At 35.7% G+C, this 22548-nt stretch overlaps 1 protein-coding gene across 1 annotated transcript in view; it reads left to right on the plus strand.

Moving 5' to 3' along the window:
* The window catches only part of LOC149782811 (Fanconi anemia group A protein-like), a 293000-nt gene that overhangs the window by 220184 nt on the left and 50268 nt on the right, over positions 1 to 22548 (plus strand). The window contains exons 33-34 of the mRNA XM_089934328.1: positions 8059 to 8141; positions 13062 to 13160. Of these exons, the coding sequence (XP_089790454.1) occupies positions 8059 to 8141; positions 13062 to 13160 (182 nt within the window). The remainder of the gene's footprint in view (positions 1 to 8058; positions 8142 to 13061; positions 13161 to 22548) is intronic.

The raw sequence follows: 22548 nt of genomic DNA on the forward strand, positions 1-22548 counted from the left end.
TTTTTAGCAACCTAGTAATTTCAAAACATTACTAGTTTCTGCTTTAGTTTCTGTGTCTTGTGTCATTTTAGCATAGATCAATTAAACATTCTCTGTGCAACTTCAGAGTGCATTGTGCTTAAAGGAGACTAGAAATCAAAATTTTCCTTTTACATATGTAATTCTCTACAGATTTTAATTCGACTGCAATGTTTATAAATTAAATATCGTAAGCGGGTAGTGATTATATTGCGTGGAAGATACCATGATTCCGTAAATTGCCGAGTTTTTCCCAGTTTTGATGAGACGACAGATCACATGGTACCGTGACACTATGCTAGCCAGTCCTCGAATACAAACATAAACATTGGCGAGCGAGACAGACAGGAGACCACATTTGGGTTGCACATTTCAAAGTTGAATCTGCAGTCTGATATAATAGTTTATGTACTGTACTGGTAAGTGCTAAAAGAAATTTGTTAGGCACAGGCCCCAGGCTGGTGACTTAAATAAACTAAAGTCCTGAATGAAATTCCACAAGCCCAGAAAGTTAATACCTGTCAACTCTCAAGCCGGGAGAAAAACCTCCGGATTTTGGGGGTATTTCCTCATCTACCTCCCGATCTCATAATATCTCTCAATTTTGCACAGCAAAGTCCCGATTATTACATTATGTCTGTCAATTTTCATTTGTCAGAAGAAAAACCCCCAACCCCAAACCATTTTTAAATATAACATATGCAATCCACAGTCTAAACTGCCACACAGCAGACATCGTAGCGATATGACTGAAACATTGTTAAAGCTACATTAAAAATTCAAATCACACGCACACACGTCTAAACCCGGCACTGGACAAAATAATTAATATCATACAACAGTTTTTTTCTTCTTTTTTTCTTCTTCAGTAAATAGAACATGAAGATTAAACATTATTCAAGTAAATTTCAGATTTTTTAAACAACTACAACAGTACTATAGTATAAACAAAATTAAAAGAATAAAATTGTCATCAATTAGCTTAAATGAATGATCACTTTGAAATTTTCTCTGCAAACAAAATCACATCTCCATTTCCCCCAAAGAAACTCTGCCAGTTAACACCTGACATTCCTCTACCGTATATGAAAAGTTTAATTACCATGATTAAATTACAAGGAATAAAACAAAATATACCATGCAGTATATGTGGCCCTAAAGAACTAACTCTGAATAAATATTTTATTCAGCAAACAGTGTTACATGCATTAAGACTTAAACCTAAGGAAATAAGGTGGGGCATAAAACTTGAGAAAAACAGTTGCCACATGTACGGTAACTTGTGACTGCAGATTTGAACTGTTAAAATGAAGTCCATGGCATCGTAAGTAACAACAAAATAGGCATCGTTTATTTGATAATCAATTGCTGGTGCTTACACATACACACACTGTCGAACATGGTTTCTTTTGAAGTATGTCCGAAGAGCAGTCCTTTTCACAAGATCAATGCAAGGATAAGGATTATGTTCATTAGTCACGCTGGCTTTGTTTGCATACTTAAATCAAAACTTTAGCTATTTTGCAATTTAGCCAGAACTGACCAGAATATGCAAAAGGGGCTTGTCATGGGGGAATAATAAGGCATATCACAGGGAGAATAGGCACGTCAAATGGGCGGTCACACATTGGGGCAAGGGGGGGGGAGGTCAATAGTACCCCCCCCATTCTATTGTCAGACAGCTAATGTGAAACTTTGACCTCTTTTATTTAAATCGCTGCTTTTTAAACTGCCCAAGGAATAGTTTTATATCAGTTCCAATTATTACAGATTACTGTTTATGCATACTACATGTATACAATGCACTTTTTTTTAAATTTTAAATTTTTATAAGAGTACTGAAAATTGTGTTTTCTCGAAACACGACAGGTTTAGAATCTTATTTTTAGCAAAGCTTCCATTTGATTAAAATCAGATCTAAATTTCACCTAGGACAGTGGTGATTTGATTTAGATTGTGCTGTGTTAAGGCATGTATGTCAACATCTTGAAAATACATTTACTCATTTCACCAGCGCAATCAAAGTTTCCTCAGGCAAACAATTTTTTTTTCGACAAGCCTGACGGGCACCTCACTTTGAATACAGGATGGGCCGGAACTAAAACCAGAAGGGGCCAGGGTGTCGGGCTATCAGATTTGTTTTTAGCACTGCTGTTTTAGATCAAAGATATGTGGATTGATTGTTGCATTTTGTGGTCACTTACTCGTCCTTCTGCCTTTTTTCGTAACTCACACGTTTCCGAGGATTTAAAATGTCCAAAGGTATGTCTGGAACAGCGCCAACTTTTAGTCTAGGCCTAGCATTTGCGTATCTTTGAGCTGCTATTTTTTCATGATCCCTCGTAACATTCCATTGAGCAATGTAATGAGCACATATAGTGCTGCATGGTGTTGCCTTGAAATCGACTCGTTTGTAATAATGTACCCATTCTTTCATTATGCCTTTATCTTTCGGAAAAGAAAAAAAAAATATGTCCACAGGCTTTTCTTAATGTTGTATTACACCCGTAAGCAACGCAAAATGGTATTGTCTTTTACTCTGGCAACTCCCACTTGGGCTGCTGGAGTCGCTACTATGACGTCACATCCCGAAAGTAACTGAATAGGTGCAGAAATTTTGCATACGAGGTCACGGAAATTCAGCTCCTAGAAGATAGGCCAATATTTAAATATTGGCATTATGGTTGCAGATGATACCTCAGAATAAGGTTTTCTGCTATAGTACTTTTATTATTATTCTATATTTCCATTGGTTTCTGGTCTCCTTTAAGCTTAATATAGGATCATACATTTATGATGCAACATGTTCACAGGTCTTTTAGTTATGGCAGTGTTTTAGTGACCTAGTAATTTCAACCCATTACTAGTTTCTGCTTTATTTGTGTCATTTCCATAGCATGTTAATTTAATCGATCTATATGCAATTTCCAGAAATGAATTTTCTGTTTTAAAGCAGAATTCCACTTTTCTCCTGACTTGAATCAGATTTTTCTAGAATTAGTCTGATTTTTATATCATCTCCAATCAGTTTTTTTAAAACTGTCTTTCCGGTCCCATTCCACAATGACCCTTGTAAATTATTTGTTCCATATATTAGTTAGCACACAACTCTCATAAACAGTATTCTGATTGGTCCAAGGTTTAATACCATCCAATGATTTTCCTGTAATGGAATTGTTGAGAGAGAGCATGACAGGAAAAGTTTAGATAAAGGTTTAAAAAACATATGGAAATGGGAATGGCTCCAGCAAAAAGTTGACAGAAATTTAGTTGGTCAGTATATTAAAAAACTGAAAGCTAGAGGACTGGCATTTTGTGACCTCTGCAAGAAAGATCTGAATTACGGTAATCACGGTTGGAAGAGTTTGGAATGGCACCTACAAAAGAAGCTGCAAATGGGAAAATCGAAGCTCAGAAGGCATCTGCAAAAAGTGCATTTAATTACTGTAAGAAGAAAGATTTCATGCATTAGAGAAAAGATGAAGGCCTCTGTCCAACACAAGCACCATCTTGAGAAGAAAAGAAACGATTGAGCCAGAAAAGTCATTGATGACAAAAAGGAAGACTAAAGAAGTCTTTGCCAAAGCCACAGAAAGAGCTCAACTGGCATATAATAGTAATAATAATGAGGACTTTGTATAGTGCCTAATCTTTAGAAGCTCTAAGCGCTTTACAACATCAGACAACACCTATAAGATAAGAAACATAATCATATTATTACAAAAGCAAACAACACGAAATTAGAAAAACATTAAAAAAAATAAAAAAAACATGCTGAGAATATTTCAGGTAGGAAACATTATTAGGTCTTTAAGATTGTTCTTGCAGTCGAAGTAAGTGAGTTTTGAGAGCCCTCTTGAATGTGATCACTGTGTCTTTGTGTCTAAGTTCAGTGGGCAATTCATTCCATGTAGCTGAGCCCTGGTATGCAAAAGAACGCTATCCATATGACTTTGTTTTCATAGTGGGAATAATGAGTATACGATTGTCAGAAGAGAAGCGTAAGTATCTTGCTGGTGTGTACACATGGGTGAGGTCAGATAGATATGTTGGACTGTAGTCCGACAGTGAAATGTAGCACAGAGAACAAATTTTGTGTTTGATTCTGGATCGAATGGATAGCCAGTGTAGGGTACAGAGCAGCAGGGAGGTGTGTTCTGATTGTGGTACTCTAAGTATGATCCGAGCAGCTGTGTTTTGAACTTTTTGAAGTTTCTGGAGTAGATATTGAGATGAACCAGAAAGAATTGAGTTACAATAGTCCAGTCTTGAAAGTACTAATGAACACACAAGTGTTTTAGTGGCATCAACTGAAAGATATTTGCAAATTGAGCGGATGCGTCTCAGCTCAAGATATGCAGCCTTGCATATGTTCATGACATGTTGGTGCAGTGTGAGAGTACTGTCCAGAGTAACACCTAGGTTTCGTACTGATTGTGTGAATTTAATGTTGGTGTTGCTGATATTTATTGTTTGAGGTAAAGGATGTGAATGAGAAAGTCTTTGTGTTGTGATCAGAATGGCCTAAGTTTTATCATCATTCATCTGCAGCTTGTTACATGTCATCCATGATTTCACATCAGAAATGCACCTCTCTACACCTTGGATGGTAGCATCAACTTCAGTTGGGTGGCTAGATTTGTATATTTGGGTGTCATCAGCGTACAGTTGGTGAGACACTGGATGATGATCTATGACACTTGAGAGCGACTGAGTGTACAGAATGAAGAGAACAGGTCCAAGAACAGTCCCCTGTGGAACACCACAACATAGATCAACTGGGCTGGAGTGTATTCCATTTGCAGATGCAATTTGTGTCCTGTTGACCAAGTAGGACTTGAACCACAGTAAGGCTGTATCATGAATGGCAAATACATGCTGGAGACGGTGAAGTAATATATCATGGTCTAACATATCAACAGGTTGTGTCCACTGGAGAAAAAGACAAGTGAATGTATGGGATTACTTGTATATAGTTGATGTACTTGGGTGTTTATTTTACAGATTTGTTATGGAAAGAAAAGTATAATATATTTGCTGCAAAAAATTGACAAATTATTGCGACTTAATTACAATGTGAACACTGATGTGCACATGAAATAACTTCATCATCAATAGCATTGGAGAACAAATTCATGTGACTATAAATATTGTGAAATTATTGAAGTCAAGTTGAACATTTTTGGTAAGTTTATTAGTTTTTCAGATGATTATTTTGGTTTATTTTATGATCATAAGTTGCACCAGGAGCAGTTTTTTATGAGTGTAAAATGAGTTTTTGGCCAAAATCCTTCAGCCTCCTAAACCCCAGATCAAGACTCCCAAATTTTTTCACCTTTTTTTAAGCGAGCATCTATGTAGCAGTAATGGTATCTAACTCAACACATACTGTGAGTTTATAGTGAGCCACCATCCTCAATATTCTTCTTCAGCTACCGGTACTTCACAGGTAGCACAAGAGATGTCAGATTCACCACTTTTATGTAAAAGATGATGAAAACTTGCTCTTAAATCCCCTGTTATTAGATCTAACTATGATACATGAAAACAACCTTACAGGTGTGGATGGAAGAAGTTTGCCACCTACTGTCATCAGTTAAATCCTACTTCTCCTTCATCTAACACAACTGTCTGGTCTACAGTGCCAACATCAGCTGATTATTTAGTAAAGGAAGTATTTACTTTCAATTACTTCCATAGTCTAGCAGAGCTTCTGATGTTTCGGGTTGCTTACATCGTCAATTAAAGGTCCCGGGTATCAACCAAATATTTTTCTTACAGATGCATTCACTTGATCTTTGGTCAGCGATTCTGTTCTGCACACCAGTTTTCTATTTGGATATCCAGCTGTTGACTGAGAAGTCACATTGTTGGAGTTTCTTTAAACAACACACAGCAATTTGTGTGCAGCATCATGACCATAAGTTCTTTGTTGGATCTAGTATTAATGGTAATCTTTCAACATGCAGAACACAGCTTATCTTCTCCCACCCCCAGTCCCACATAACATGCATGGGAGTCTGTTTCTAGAAAGGCCCTCATGAAGCATAACAATCCAAAGTGGACAAGAGGCAGAGAGGGTGTGATTGTTTTTACCAGTGTTTCTTTCCACAAGAATCTGCATATCTTAGAATGACAAAATCTTCACTCCACTCTTACCACAGATGTCAATAGGGGCAAGGCTCCTATCCTTTGCTTCTGAATGGGAAAATATTTGCCAGGACATCAATGTGGGCATGTGAGAAAGCTTGCCAGTAGCTTCTCGTGGGTCGGTGGTTCTTTCCGGGGTTTTCCGGGTTCTTCCTCCACCATTAATACTGGCCGCCATGTATAGCCTATCGTGCTGAAAAATGGCGTTAAACCCCACAACAACAACAACATTTGCCAGGACATTCAGACTGGACATGGTTTCCTAAGGACTCATTATCACTTTCAGCACATGTACTACAAATGCAGCACTCTTTGCCTGGTCATTGACCTAAATGTACTCCATCAACTAATTTGCACCCTTTGGTTCATGATGGGACACCACAATGGGTTCTAAATGCTGTCCAGTAGTGAGACTATGTAATCATGTGGACTTGCAAGATGTGTGTCTTCATGTCCCCTCTCACAGGGCTTCCAGTGATTCACCTACTAAGACTACATTCTACAAAAGCAGTAGGTGAGTTTTATCTTGGAGTAAGACATGATATCCCTTGATACTCTCCTTCTCAGCTTCAGTTTTCTTGTGAACAAGAACATCTCTGAGCTCGTACCATCTCACAATTTTTGTCATCTGTGAATGTCTCTCTCTCAGGAATAGGCATTAATTTGTACAGTGGTGGCTTCGTGCCTTACATGGAACAATTCACTTGCCAGAGAATTCCTTCACCTGCTATGTTTGCTCAAAGCAGCAGCAGACATAAATTGGTCCTGGGTTACCTTCTTATGCATCCATTATTTTTGTAATGCTTGTTGTCAAAATGGAAGCCGAGCCATTGCCCATTCGACCAACTTTTCATAATCATAATCACGTACATCCTCCCAGCCTCCCTGTAGTTACATTCATAGGGATCATGCCTTCTGCTCAAGTAGTAATTGAAGAATTCATAGAATTTGGCACTAATCCATGTATCAAGGATAGATAACTCTGCCACCAATTGGGAGCAGATAACATTAGCTTTTAGCCTATGAGGGCTGGATTTGTGATTTAATAGTTCTATGGCAATATGACTGAAAAATTGTTAAAGCTACATTAAAAATCCAAATCTTAAGGTATTATGATTGGGTAAATATTATTGAAGAAACATATTTTACTAGAAAAAGTTGCTATTATTTTTGGTAGCACAAGATGAAATATATCTCGTACTTTCTTTACTCATGAAAAAATATTTTCTTTTTTATTATATACCAAACTTGCTGCAGAATGAAATCTTAGAATTTTAATCTCGCTCATCAGCACAACACCCAACCCCACTCCCTTTTTATAAATTCACTTCACTTTCATAGGTTGATCATATAAAAATCAGCAACTTACAAGAGTGGTTTAATTGGGATTACGTACCATTGATTTATCAGTCAAGTACATTTTTGACATTTTGTAAACTATTTGATGCTATCTGACCACAAAGCAAGTCCAATTCAGCAACGCATCACTGTGTGTTTTTCACTGTTGTTAAGAAAGGGGAAAAATCAGATTTCTTAAGCAAAAATTAATTTCCTTGTCTTTAATGTAATCAAGTTTCTATTTATTTGTTCTAGCTCACAAAGTGCTTGTTTTTGTTGTAGAACCTATAAATTACGTACATGCAAAATCAAGCTCTGCATGGCATGAACGGAAATCTTATATTTTCACATAAGGATATATTTTTCACATCTGAAAATACAGGAATAAAAAAGATACGAAAATTATTTCACCAATAATGTTCTATATTTTATTTTTAAGTGTTCATAAAAGGAAAGTATCAAACATGGAATAAATATCAGAATATTTGTTTTTCTTGCAGGACATAATTTTCAGTTGAACCTTTATTAACTGAAATATTTTACTATTTGCAGATTCATGTTGAGAACCTGAAACATGTTATAAAATGGACCAACTGCTTGCAAACAATCTATGATTTGTTGGAACAAATTGACAGGTTGTATCTGTTTTTTGTACATGTTTTCGTGTCACAGTTTTGGAATCCTGATAATTTTCATTCACTAAACATGTACCATATATATTCGATTAGAAGATGAGTCCAACTGTAAACTGCACAGATCCAGATCTGCTGGCACATTATGCTATGCAGATTCTGCTGTTTGCAATCTGACTCAGTTTATAAGCAAGTACCGTATTTACCTTATATGTTGGGTCACTGTATTTGTTGGGACACCATACATTAATTTTAAAAGTAATTTTTTTGTGCACCGTATGTTCTGGGACACATCGTTGGGTTTTTTAGTCTTAGGTTTGTGGAACACCTTTTAAAACATTCGAAAATTACATGTCAGAAATGCACTCCAACTGAAATTTTATGTTTAAAAAATATAAAACTGTGAACTTGAGATAAAACTCTTTAATCTACTGCAGCAGCATCTCATCAACACAACCCTTCTCATGCACATGTACCATCCATTCTTTCGGTACATATTTTTTTAGCTTTCTCATACCGTGTTTTTTTTATAGAGGCAACACTTCGCCTGAAGTAGAAACTGCAAGGACAAAAGTCAGATTTTTTTCAAATCTGCACTAGTCTTGCTAATTCTCACACTTTTGTGCCCCATCCTATCGTCAGTCCATCCAGGAATGCAATCAAAGTACATTAGGGTTTCATCCATATTGTCTGCGAAATGATCTGTTCCTCTTCTGGCCTTCACGAATTCATCACATGATTTTATTTTTTCCAAATCTTCTGGATGATGCTGGGTCATCAATGTTCGTGCACAAAGCACTATATTGTGTCATTTTAAAAACTATTCCATTGTTTCACTATATTTTCAAAATTTTCGAGAATACCGGTGAAAAGGAACCAAAGTTAGATTGCATATCTCTGCAGTTTTTGTGTATTCAAAACTAAAAAATACAAACTCGGCACACTTAAAAGAATCCATAGTCAGCTTCCTAGGTCAGCTTGCTTTGTAATAAAATAACCTTTGTATTGATATCCTTTAAAATAAATTTTGGCTTCAGAGTCCAAAGTCATCTTCCGAGGTCGGCTTGCTTTGTAATAAAAGTAACCTTTGTCTTTGATGTCCTGTCAGTAAGTTCATAGAAGAAGTTTACAGCTGGCTGCCAGTTGTATTTATTTACCACCAGGGCTTCTATGTGCTTGGCGTCTGTAGTAATAATTAATACAAAGGTGCAGTGATGTCTGCGGGTAAATAGTAATGATACTTTTGTAACCTGCGCTGGTGAAAAGATTGTCACTTGCACTCAAGTGAATGTGTTTTCAAATAATGATTTTTTGTTTGCGAGACACTGTCATACAGTTGACCTGGATATAATTCAATCTTGGCTGTTTTGGACCTAACACAGTGTCAGGCGTGAATGGCAGTTGTCTTCAATATATCGGTTGATTATTTCCCTCTCATTTGCGAAATCGTTTGCTTCTCTTCTGGCCTTCACGAATTCATGACATTTTATTTTCTCCAAATATTCTGGGTGACACTGGGTCATCGACATTTGTGCACAAAGCACTATATTGTGTCACTTGAAAAATTGTTTGATTGTTTCAATTTATTTTCAAAATTCCCATAATACAGGTGAAAAGGAACCCAAGTTTACTTCCATATCTCGGCTGTCTTTGTCTATTCAAAAAAAAAAAATAAATGAATACTTCACTTCACAGAATCCATAGTCAGCTTCCGATGTCGGCTTGCTTTGCAATAAAATAACCTTTGTATTAATATCCTTTACCAAAAAAGTAACCAAAGTCGGCTTCTGAGATTGGCTTGCTTTATAATAAAAATAACCTTTTTTCTTTGATATCACGTCGGTAGGTTCAAAGAAGGAGTTAACTGCTCGCTGTCAGTCATGTTTATTGACCACCAGAGCTTAAATGAGCTTGGCCTCTGTGGTTACAATTAATACAAAGGAGCATTGATGTCTGCGGGTAAATAGTAAGGATACCTTTGTAAATGTGTTTTCAGATGATGATATTTATTGTGAGACTGTTATACAGTAGACCTGGATATAATTCAGTCTTGATTATTTTGCACCCAACACCGTGTTATGCGTGCATGGAGTCGTCAAGATATTGGTTGACTATTTCCCTCTTGTTTGTGATTTTGTTGGCTCCAGTTTTCAGTCGGATAACATGTTCAAACCTTTAAGCACAGCCACACACAATTGTATCTCAATGTTCATGTCAATGAACAACGTGGTGTGTGGTATCGGACATAATTGATACATGCTACAGTATGGAAGCCTGCACTACTTATATGGATTTCGTGGATATATTTTATTCTTTAATGCTCATGTTGAAAAAAGGAATAAATGATAACAACACAATGTTAGTTTCTTTCTCTTTATTATCAATTAAGGATTTTATTTATCTATTGCATTGCATCGTGCAGTGGGGGGAAGCACAAATGCAATACAAATTTGTTCCGTTTCTTAACCCTATACTTCATGCAAGCGTCTTTGGATGCCTCTACTCCATCTGCATGGAAGCGCCTTTTGACACCTCTACTCCATTCGCATGGAAGCGCCTTTTGACGCCTGCTGTAAACATCAGCCATTTTGAGCTGGTTTTCATAGTGCCACCTTTGGGGAAAAACCCCTATTAGATACTACATTCATTTCTGCGAATGACAATTACGTCAGATCACGTGGTCACTGTTTATGCACTGGTCGATATCTGCTATTTAAAGTAACTGGGTCATAATCTCCACTCTCCAAAATGGTGGTCGCGGATTTCATTCAGTACTTATGAAGTTTTCATGATTAGAATCACAACTGTGAAGATTCAATAACTTAGGTAAAGGCTCTGTTATTGATGTAGGCAGCAATTAGTTTTTATAAATTATCAAATTCAGATGACTTAGTGATGTAGACGCCTCACTGACATGACGGTAAACGAGTTCTCTCAAGATTTTAAAGCACATAAAAAATTCTTCTATGAAAAATAATTACACAGCTATAACAATTGGACTTTACTCTTAAATTTTTCCACACATAATAGATGTGTACTAAAAATGTAAAATGGTTAAAATTGCTGTTAAACATAACATACACTACATTGCCTAACAGTTAAAAGGCAGGCTTTGCGTATGGAGTCGAATAGGTAACAGGTGTTCTATTTATGGCGTGCTGCACTTTGTAACTTTGCTCTATGAGGTAAAGGGTTAAGTCTTGGAACATACAACAAAAGTGAAAAAATGTTTCACCATAAGTTCTGGGACAGGAAAAAAAATAATTATTTTATCTTGTCCTAACATATACGGTATATACAGTATTCTTATTCTGACTGTGACCTTGCATTGGGTGTTTCTATGGTACAGTACAGCTCACATGACTTTTTGAAAGCCATTGCATCACAGTGGTGAACCTAATACCTTCCACTTTCACTTCACGTAAACACTCTATGGCTTTGAAATAAATAAGTACAGATCAGTACCAGTACATGGATAGACATCACTAAAAAATTTTTCCCTTGTCATGATCTTGCAGTGGGTGTTTCTGTGGTAAAGTACAGCTCAAACAATTTTTTTGAAAGCCACATATCATGGTGGGGAATTTAATACCCTCAACTTTCACTCCAATATTAACACTCTGTGTTGGAGAAATAAATACCTACAAATCACCATCACACATTAGCAGGCATGCCGAATGCAACTCCACTGTGGTGGGGCTGGTTGACAGTACTGACTAACATTTGCACAGCAAATGAATGAAGACCACCCATGGAAGGACGCAGACATCTAGAGTGACTTACAATCATACCCCATTTCAAGAATCAGTGTCTTTACTTTGATTATTTATTTGGACAGCTATCATTTAGAAAATAATATAAAAAAAATTGTATATTCAGTACATTAGAAAAGGCTGAATCTTTTGCAAAAGTTTACGCTTTACTTTATTCAAAGAAATATGATCAAACTTTATATACTGACTTGATGAGAGGCACCTCTCGAACAGTGTAAATTTATCTTACTGTTTAAACATGGAAAATAATCCTCTGAGGTGTGGACAATTAAATTCGAGATGACAACAACTTCTGTTTAAAAACAAACACACAAAGAACACTGAATTTACACTTAAATGTGAATCTCATGTTTAGTCCTTAAGCAGTAATGGCCCAGTCATGAGGCTAAATATACATGCACACAACAAGTTCAATTCTGACTGCATGTTTAGTGCAGGGGACTGGCCATTTAATTCATGGCAATGGATTGTTCTTTTTGAGTGGAATATTTTTTTATTCTTTCATTCATTTATCACAAGAAAAAATTTTAAAGTAAAATATGGAATAGTAAAGCGTCATGTTTTATACTCCGAATCAGAGCATGACAATTGTTTTAAAACATTTATTCTGCTCCTTTAAAAATTTTAATGGACATCAGCAGATCTTCTGCAGATAACAAGACAGTGACAATTGTCAACACCGTTATAAAATACTAACATCAAAAGATGTTGATTTCAGCTTGGGAAAGTGCATTTCTATCACACCAAGCCATCAAATTTGGCACATACTTAAAGGCTTCAAATATAGTCCTGTCATTAATAAAAGAAGTTTGATAATTGTTCCTAATTAATCTGACCACAACTAATTGTTGAAATGAATAAAAATCTCTAAAACTGTCAAATATTAGATCTTTAATCTTCAACAAATTTAAGACATTCTGCATACAGTTTTGTTTTCAGGGTATTTTGGTTTTCATAGTAGTTTAAGTGGTAGAGATATTTTTTATGTCTCATTTATATTTGCAAAGTGTCGTTCGATAGGCCTAATTTAAATGTGCTCAAAGTCATGATAAATTTTCTTGTAATAATTATTTTTTGGTTCATTAATCAATTATGGTTATCCTGTATATGCATGATTTTTGGTAATCGTAATATAATCATTTTTTTTTAGCACCTTTGATGAAGTTGAAACCATTTTCCCAGCATCCTGTGGCAAGGATCTAGATGTATCAGTTATCTCCTTAGCATTGCTTTCTGCAACTTTGCGAAGGTACAATATTTAACACTGTGACGTTTATTCTTATATGATGACTTAATTTAACTCATTGTACTTTAAAGTCATTGCATTTTCACAAATACAGTAAATTCTGCGTATCAACAAGACAAATTTTCTTCAGTGCTTATCTCCAATGTTCATGCTATACCTATTTTAGTTTTAATGTGAAGAAGTTTTATGCATGTAGCTGTCTAGTTATAATTTTAAAAAATTCATGCTCTTGAAATTATTGTGAATTACAGTAATAACTAGATACATGGATCCACACATATTGCATGATGATATCTTGTGAATTACAGTAATAACTACATACATGGATCCACACATATTGCATGATGATATCTTGTGAATTACAGTAATAACTACATACATGGATCCACTCATATTGCATGATGATATCTTGTGAATTACAGTAATAACTACATACATGGATCCGGGGCCCCGAGTGGTCTAAAGCGCTCTTCGTTACGGATCACTGCCATCTCACCTCTGTCTGCGGCGGTTCGAGTCTAAGATTCAGCCAATGTGGGCATGTGAGAAAGCTTGCCAGTAGCTTCTCGTGGGTCGGTGGTTCTTTCCGGGGTTTTCCGGGTTCTTCCTCCACCATTAATACTGGCCGCCATGTATAGCCTATCGTGCTGAAAAATGGCGTTAAACCCCACAACAACATACATGGATCCACACATATTGCATGATGATATCTTGTTATCCATATGTTTTGGCAGTGGATATTGTGATACCCTACATCTCTCCATCCATCTGACTTTTCATCTGTCCACTGCCACATCTACCCCATCTTCTCAAACCAGTGAGTGGAAATTGAAGAAACTTTGTGTTGCCCTAGGGTAACCATCAGCAGGAAAGTGGAGTCATTCTTGACTCTCACCATTGGGGTCCCAGGGAGAGAATCAAAAGTCAAATGGACAAACACTTCATTTATGAGAGAATTTTAGTTCATGTGTAGTCATGGGAGGAAGAGCATGTGTAGTCATGGGAGGAAGAGGCACATGTTTATTTGATTTTGTATTATGACCTGTGGATCATTGTCAGGGGTGGAAGTGGGGGGATTGGAACATGTAATCAAAAACAAGATTTGCTGCACCATTGTAGTTCATGTGGTCTAATATTTTCATCTCGTCTTAAATTTTGAATTAATTTTCATCATACACCATTCATATCAGTAAAGTAGGTTTTTAGTGTTATCCATCTATAATTTTGTTTTTGCTCATTAACTTTTGAAGAATTTAGTTTTTCTGTTTTCCTATACAGTTTTTAAAGAGAAATTGCCCTTGTTTGACTTTTGCCCCTCAGTTGCATCATATTAGCTGGGGCATCCATGTTATATTGTCATTTCTCCATCAAATACATTCCCCGATCACATTAATGCTAGGAAATAAGCTTGCTGCTTCTTGAATCCAATCCAGCAATTCAAAAAAAATAACATTTTTACCTGTTCCATGTTTATAACATGTAGACAAAGGTTGATTGATTGATTGATTGATTTTTTAACGGCGCATCAGCACTATTAGGCTATTTAGCGCCAAACAAAATGTTATTTGTATAATCTTTTTTTTTTTAAATTATAAAAGGTCCTATATCGACCAGCGATATAAAAGAACAAATGGTTGAAATTAAAAACGGTAAGATGGTAACGGTGCAAAATAAAGCTTCCCGATCAACGGGAGATGTAAATGTTCTATGTTAATGAAAAAAGATGAAAAGGTATTACAATGGGACGGTATATATATTGCATAAAACTGCACAAGGTGATAGCATAAAAGTCAGAGTTTAGAATAAATATTTACGGCTTTCAGGAACTCTATAATATGAGTGATGTTTATGGTATCAAAAAGTTCTTTCATGTCATGTACAATGTAATAACGATCACGCGTAGATTGCAGGTCAAAGCACACTCTATCATAAAGTGCTTGACAGTGAATGGTTCATTGCAAGAAATGCACTCTGGTGGGTCTTCGCCTTTTAGTATGTGGGAGTGGGTGATGTAAGTATGACCAATTCGGATTCTTGCAATGACTGTCTCCTCCCTACGAATGGTTCTGTAGGAAGGAGTCCATTCTCCTAGAGTTGGCTTGATTGCATGAAGTTTGTTATTTACAGCATCATTCCATGATGCCTGCCACTTCTGACATAAGGACTTTCTGATACTAGGTTTAAAATCAGTATATGGTATTTTAAAATCAGATGGTTCTAGAGTAAGGGGCATTTTAGCAGCGCGATCAGCTTTTTCGTTACCTTTAATACCAATATGGCTAGGTAACTAGCAATATATTATATCGTGGGAGATACTCATCTCGGTATTTTTGACGAGTATGTTTTTCAATAATGGATTATCCAGTTTTCTATTATGTAGTGACTGAAGTACTGATAGTGAGTCAGAGAAAATGATACTGTTTAAAATACGTTTGCTTCCTATATGGTATAACGGTACCAATTGCGCAAGTCCAGGTGGGCGGAGCTTAAGGTGTATGGAACATTGTATTCAGAATTAAAGAACAACACTAGCTGTGATTGGTGCATTATGTAAGAGTTGTACTTTCTGTTTGGCTTAAAAACAAGTTGAGTCTCTTGGCAACATGTGAGTTTGTGTTAATTTCTATCTAGATCATATTTTGTATTTTTTATGATTTTTTTAAAATATGGTACACATGGCTGAAAATGTGCTTGTTGTGACTAGATAACTCTTACCCCTGTCTAGTTCCAGTAGAGTTATCTCTCTTAAATGCAATGGAGTACCTGGTTATGTCATTGTCAAATTGACAATCTAGCATTGTTCTATATGACAGTGTGTGACATGCATGCCCAAGTAGGACAGAAAGTATATTTATTTCACAAAACATTAGCATTGAGGTATATGGAAAAACAATTGGTACCGTGATACCTAAAGGAAAGAATAGCCTCACAGGGTATCCATAGAAACGCAGACATGTGGGCAGCATTTATGAACTATACTAGTTTGATGTAGGAAAACAAATGTGTGCTGAACACTTTTGGTCAAATATTGAAAGTTCTTTAAGAATAAAATGTATGAAATCTTTAGAAAATAGCACAAGATGGCTTTGGATGGGGACTTTTGATAACTATAGCTATGATAGATATAGACTTGTGTTACCTGATGCCTTTATGTATGTGCTGTTACCTCCTAGATTGGAATGCATGCAACAAAATAAGTTATGTAAATATAATATAGTTGATTTTGGCCAAATATTGGCTATTTTACCTGCAAAAGATTAAAAATCATGTCTACAAAAACAGCTATCTTGTTCTTGTAAGGCATGCCATAAACCAGGATAGAGAACACTCTAAGTACACTTGTAGATAGATCACTTGTACCATGTAGGATGTTCTGGTATGAGTAATTTTAGGTAATTTATTAAGGATATGGTATTCCTTCCCACTTTGATTTGAATTGTCCTGCTCTAATTGTCCTTTTTTGTTTTTTTACATTCTCCTGCTTTGAAATTGTTCATGTAGCTAGTTCAGTTCTCTTGCATTCCCTTTTGTTGAAGTAGCAGTGAATACCAACAAACTAGAAAAGTTTCCTTAAGTCAGCATTTCCCATTGGCACTTGTATAAGCCCAATTATAATCTACTATTGACTTTCAATTAATCCTATTTCTTTCTGTCAAGCTGCTCTTGTGGAATTTCCATGTTTGGTCCAACATTACAGAATGATAACCATTTTAGTCACACAGTGCGTATTCATTCCATTCAAATCCACACTGTTCTTGAAACTTTGCATCCCATCGCAAGAATCCAAATTGGCATGAGATGATATCTGCATGGTTATGGAAGGCTGCACTCTACATGCCGGCATTGTAGAAAATATTAACTATGTGATATGAAAGAGCTGCGTCATCCTAGAAATTAAAATTACATGACTCTTGAGGTCTCCACTAAATATAGGAGTCTAAATGTTAGGTTCTCACTTTATCAGTAATGTATTTTGAGATAATTTAATTGCAATGAAGTTAATACAGGTTGTTGATGAACTCATCTATATTACATGGATAATGTATTCGAGGTTACCACACCTTATGTATATCATTCAGTTATCTCCCTTACACCAGTCATAACATTTCAAGGAAATAAAATCTCACATTTTCAGTGACTGGTTATGAAAATAAAGAGAAGATTTGTGAAGTATTATATTAGCCCTCAATCTTGATACAAATGTAAGTAGAAGCAATTTAATAATTTCTCACAGTAAAGTTTACAAGTTTAAAAACTGATAAGGTATGTTCTGCTTGGATCTGAGATAAGTTTCTCTCTATCTTATGCCAATTATTATTAAATTCTTATGTAGAAGAAATATACTTTATATGTATCTATATTATCTAAATTATTCACCCTTTTATATTAGATGGAAATGAACACAACTTCACTTGAAATTTGGGTCCTGTAAGGGATGTTATAGCACAGTTGCCTTTGGGCTGTCCTTGGACCTGTTGGGCCCTGCCCCATATATTTGTCCAACGTAAGGTCATCAAACTTTCACTTTTCATTTTTCGCATTGCTGATTTTGCCTCCTTTAATTCCTTTATCATAAGCTACCTCTCCCTTTTAGATAAACACTTTCCTCCTGTTTTTAACTCCATTTGATGTGCTATACTTAGTGTTTATATTTGGCATTTTTCTGTATTTTATTCCCCTAATTTCACCCCCCAATCCAACATAACCACTTAGAAGCTGTGATTTATTATATTTGGTGACTGATTGGCTTAATGAAACAATTTTATTCACATTACAAAGGAGGAAAGCTTACTATTTGTGTTACAAAGAGGATGGGTAGGTGGACCTTTGTGTGAGGACTGGTGGTTAGTGACCTCTTGTATCTGCAGATAGTGTAAAGTGGTCAAAGCTTATACTTTATAATAAGATTGGGTCATGTCCACCTGTCTCTGATGTTAAGTTCTGCACCTACCAAACAAATATAAATTCCTTTCTTTTAGGTGAATTGTACATTTTGAAGTAGGACAGGTACATACTATTTGGTACATTAACCTTTGACCTAGTTATTACATAATATGACATAATGTGATTTATCCCATATCACCTATGTGAAGTTCAATAAGTGCTGATATGAATAAGATACAACTCATAGTTGAAAGAATTCATTTTATTTCAAAAGATGATTTTGATGGTGAAGCAAAAGTATGAAAACAAGTGTTCAAACAGCTCAGTGACATTTCTATACACATTCATATAAGACATAGGTTAGTACCTCATCAAATTGTTTTTCACAAGTGAGACTAAGTACATTTGTTACTTATAAAGTCCCGAACTATTTCACAGATTATTGGAAAAATTAAGGTTTGCTATAGGTATAACGGTACCAATTGCGCAAGTCCAGGTGGGCGGAGCTTAAGGTGTATGGAACATTGTATTCAGAATTAAAGAACAACACTAGCTGTGATTGGTGCATTATGTAAGAGTTGTACTTTCTGTTTGGCTTAAAAACAAGTTGAGTCTCTTGGCAACATGTGAGTTTGTGTTAATTTCTATCTAGATCATATTTTGTATTTTTTATGATTTTTTTAAAATATGGTACACATGGCTGAAAATGTGCTTGTTGTGACTAGATAACTCTTACCCCTGTCTAGTTCCAGTAGAGTTATCTCTCTTAAATGCAATGGAGTACCTGGTTATGTCATTGTCAAATTGACAATCTAGCATTGTTCTATATGACAGTGTGTGACATGCATGCCCAAGTAGGACAGAAAGTATATTTATTTCACAAAACATTAGCATTGAGGTATATGGAAAAACAATTGGTACCGTGATACCTAAAGGAAAGAATAGCCTCACAGGGTATCCATAGAAACGCAGACATGTGGGCGGCATTTATGAACTATACTAGTTTGATGTAGGAAAACAAATGTGTGCTGAACACTTTTGGTCAAATATTGAAAGTTCTTTAAGAATAAAATGTATGAAATCTTTAGAAAATAGCACAAGATGGCTTTGGATGGGGACTTTTGATAACTATAGCTATGGTAGATATAGACTTGTGTTACCTGATGCCTTTATGTATGTGCTGTTACCTCCTAGATTGGAATGCATGCAACAAAATAAGTTATGTAAATATAATATAGTTGATTTTGGCCAAATATTGGCTATTTTACCTGCAAAAGATTAAAAATCATGTCTACAAAAACAGCTATCTTGTTCTTGTAAGGCATGCCATAAACCAGGATAGAGAACACTCTAAGTACACTTGTAGATAGATCACTTGTACCATGTAGGATGTTCTGGTATGAGTAATTTTAGGTAATTTATTAAGGATATGGTATTCCTTCCCACTTTGATTTGAATTGTCCTGCTCTAATTGTCCTTTTTTGTTTTTTTACATTCTCCTGCTTTGAAATTGTTCATGTAGCTAGTTCAGTTCTCTTGCATTCCCTTTTGTTGAAGTAGCAGTGAATACCAACAAACTAGAACAGTTTCCTTAAGTCAGCATTTCCCATTGGCACTTGTATAAGCCCAATTATAATCTACTATTGACTTTCAATTAATCCTATTTCTTTCTGTCAAGCTGCTCTTGTGGAATTTCCATGTTTGGTCCAACATTACAGAATGATAACCATTTTAGTCACACAGTGCGTATTCATTCCATTCAAATCCACACTGTTCTTGAAACTTTGCATCCCATCGCAAGAATCCAAATTGGCATGAGATGATATCTGCATGGTTATGGAAGGCTGCACTCTACATGCCGGCATTGTAGAAAATATTAACTATGTGATATGAAAGAGCTGCGTCATCCTAGAAATTAAAATTACATGACTCTTGAGGTCTCCACTAAATATAGGAGTCTAAATGTTAGGTTCTCACTTTATCAGTAATGTATTTTGAGATAATTTAATTGCAATGAAGTTAATACAGGTTGTTGATGAACTCATCTATATTACATGGATAATGTATTCGAGGTTACCACACCTTATGTATATCATTCAGTTATCTCCCTTACACCAGTCATAACATTTCAAGGAAATAAAATCTCACATTTTCAGTGACTGGTTATGAAAATAAAGAGAAGATTTGTGAAGTATTATATTAGCCCTCAATCTTGATACAAATGTAAGTAGAAGCAATTTAATAATTTCTCACAGTAAAGTTTACAAGTTTAAAAACTGATAAGGTATGTTCTGCTTGGATCTGAGATAAGTTTCTCTCTATCTTATGCCAATTATTATTAAATTCTTATGTAGAAGAAATATACTTTATATGTATCTATATTATCTAAATTATTCACCCTTTTATATTAGATGGAAATGAACACAACTTCACTTGAAATTTGGGTCCTGTAAGGGATGTTATAGCACAGTTGCCTTTGGGCTGTCCTTGGACCTGTTGGGCCCTGCCCCATATATTTGTCCAACGTAAGGTCATCAAACTTTCACTTTTCATTTTTCGCATTGCTGATTTTGCCTCCTTTAATTCCTTTATCATAAGCTACCTCTCCCTTTTAGATAAACACTTTCCTCCTGTTTTTAACTCCATTTGATGTGCTATACTTAGTGTTTATATTTGGCATTTTTCTGTATTTTATTCCCCTAATTTCACCCCCCAATCCAACATAACCACTTAGAAGCTGTGATTTATTATATTTGGTGACTGATTGGCTTAATGAAACAATTTTATTCACATTACAAAGGAGGAAAGCTTACTATTTGTGTTACAAAGAGGATGGGTAGGTGGACCTTTGTGTGAGGACTGGTGGTTAGTGACCTCTTGTATCTGCAGATAGTGTAAAGTGGTCAAAGCTTATACTTTATAATAAGATTGGGTCATGTCCACCTGTCTCTGATGTTAAGTTCTGCACCTACCAAACAAATATAAATTCCTTTCTTTTAGGTGAATTGTACATTTTGAAGTAGGACAGGTACATACTATTTGGTACATTAACCTTTGACCTAGTTATTACATAATATGACATAATGTGATTTATCCCATATCACCTATGTGAAGTTCAATAAGTGCTGATATGAATAAGATACAACTCATAGTTGAAAGAATTCATTTTATTTCAAAAGATGATTTTGATGGTGAAGCAAAAGTATGAAAACAAGTGTTCAAACAGCTCAGTGACATTTCTATACACATTCATATAAGACATAGGTTAGTACCTCATCAAATTGTTTTTCACAAGTGAGACTAAGTACATTTGTTACTTATAAAGTCCCGAACTATTTCACAGATTATTGGAAAAATTAAGGTTTGCTATAGGTATAACGGTACCAATTGCGCAAGTCCAGGTGGGCGGAGCTTAAGGTGTATGGAACATTGTATTCAGAATTAAAGAACAACACTAGCTGTGATTGGTGCATTATGTAAGAGTTGTACTTTCTGTTTGGCTTAAAAACAAGTTGAGTCTCTTGGCAACATGTGAGTTTGTGTTAATTTCTATCTAGATCATATTTTGTATTTTTTATGATTTTTTTAAAATATGGTACACATGGCTGAAAATGTGCTTGTTGTGACTAGATAACTCTTACCCCTGTCTAGTTCCAGTAGAGTTATCTCTCTTAAATGCAATGGAGTACCTGGTTATGTCATTGTCAAATTGACAATCTAGCATTGTTCTATATGACAGTGTGTGACATGCATGCCCAAGTAGGACAGAAAGTATATTTATTTCACAAAACATTAGCATTGAGGTATATGGAAAAACAATTGGTACCGTGATACCATATGTTGCAGAGCAAGGTCTATTGCTCTGATTTCGGCTGAAAAAATTGATGTTCCATTTGATAAGTGAACTTGCGTTGTGTGATTTCCAAAGACGAAGGCTGCAGCAGCCTTTTCCTCATCCTTTGATCCGTCGGTATAAATTCTTGTGTAGTTTTTAAATTCGGTGAGGAGTTCTTGATAACAGTTGTGGAAGACGGAAGGGTTTGTCTCAGATTTTTTTCCATCGTGTAGCGTAAAAAGTACTTTTGGTTGTTTAAGTAGCCAGGGTGGTGTTTCGGAGATGTACGTTTTGTGAATTTTAGAAAGATCAATTTTTGTACTGTCAAGGCTGGATGATATTCTAATGCCAAAGGAAGGTATGGCGTTTGGTTTATTTTCGTATAAGGTTTTGTATTTGGGTTGAAAAACAGCCGAAAAAGCAGGATTCTGAGGGTTTGATTTTAATTTGAGAGCATACTGTGCGGAAAGCTTTTCTCTACGATGCAATAACGGTGGTTCGTTCGCTTCAACTAGCAGGCTTTCACACGGGGATGTTTTAAATGCTCCCAGAGCCAGTCTTATTCCCTGATGATGAATTGGATCAAGCATTTTAAGATACGATTTTCTGGCTGAACCACACACAACGCAACCATAGTCCAGTTTGGAGCGAATAAACGTTCTGTATAAATTT

Source organism: Sinohyriopsis cumingii, chromosome 15 (genome assembly GCF_028554795.1).
Source record: "Sinohyriopsis cumingii isolate HCF-2022 chromosome 15, ASM2855479v2, whole genome shotgun sequence".
Classification (NCBI taxonomy): Eukaryota; Metazoa; Mollusca; class Bivalvia; order Unionida; family Unionidae; genus Sinohyriopsis; species Sinohyriopsis cumingii.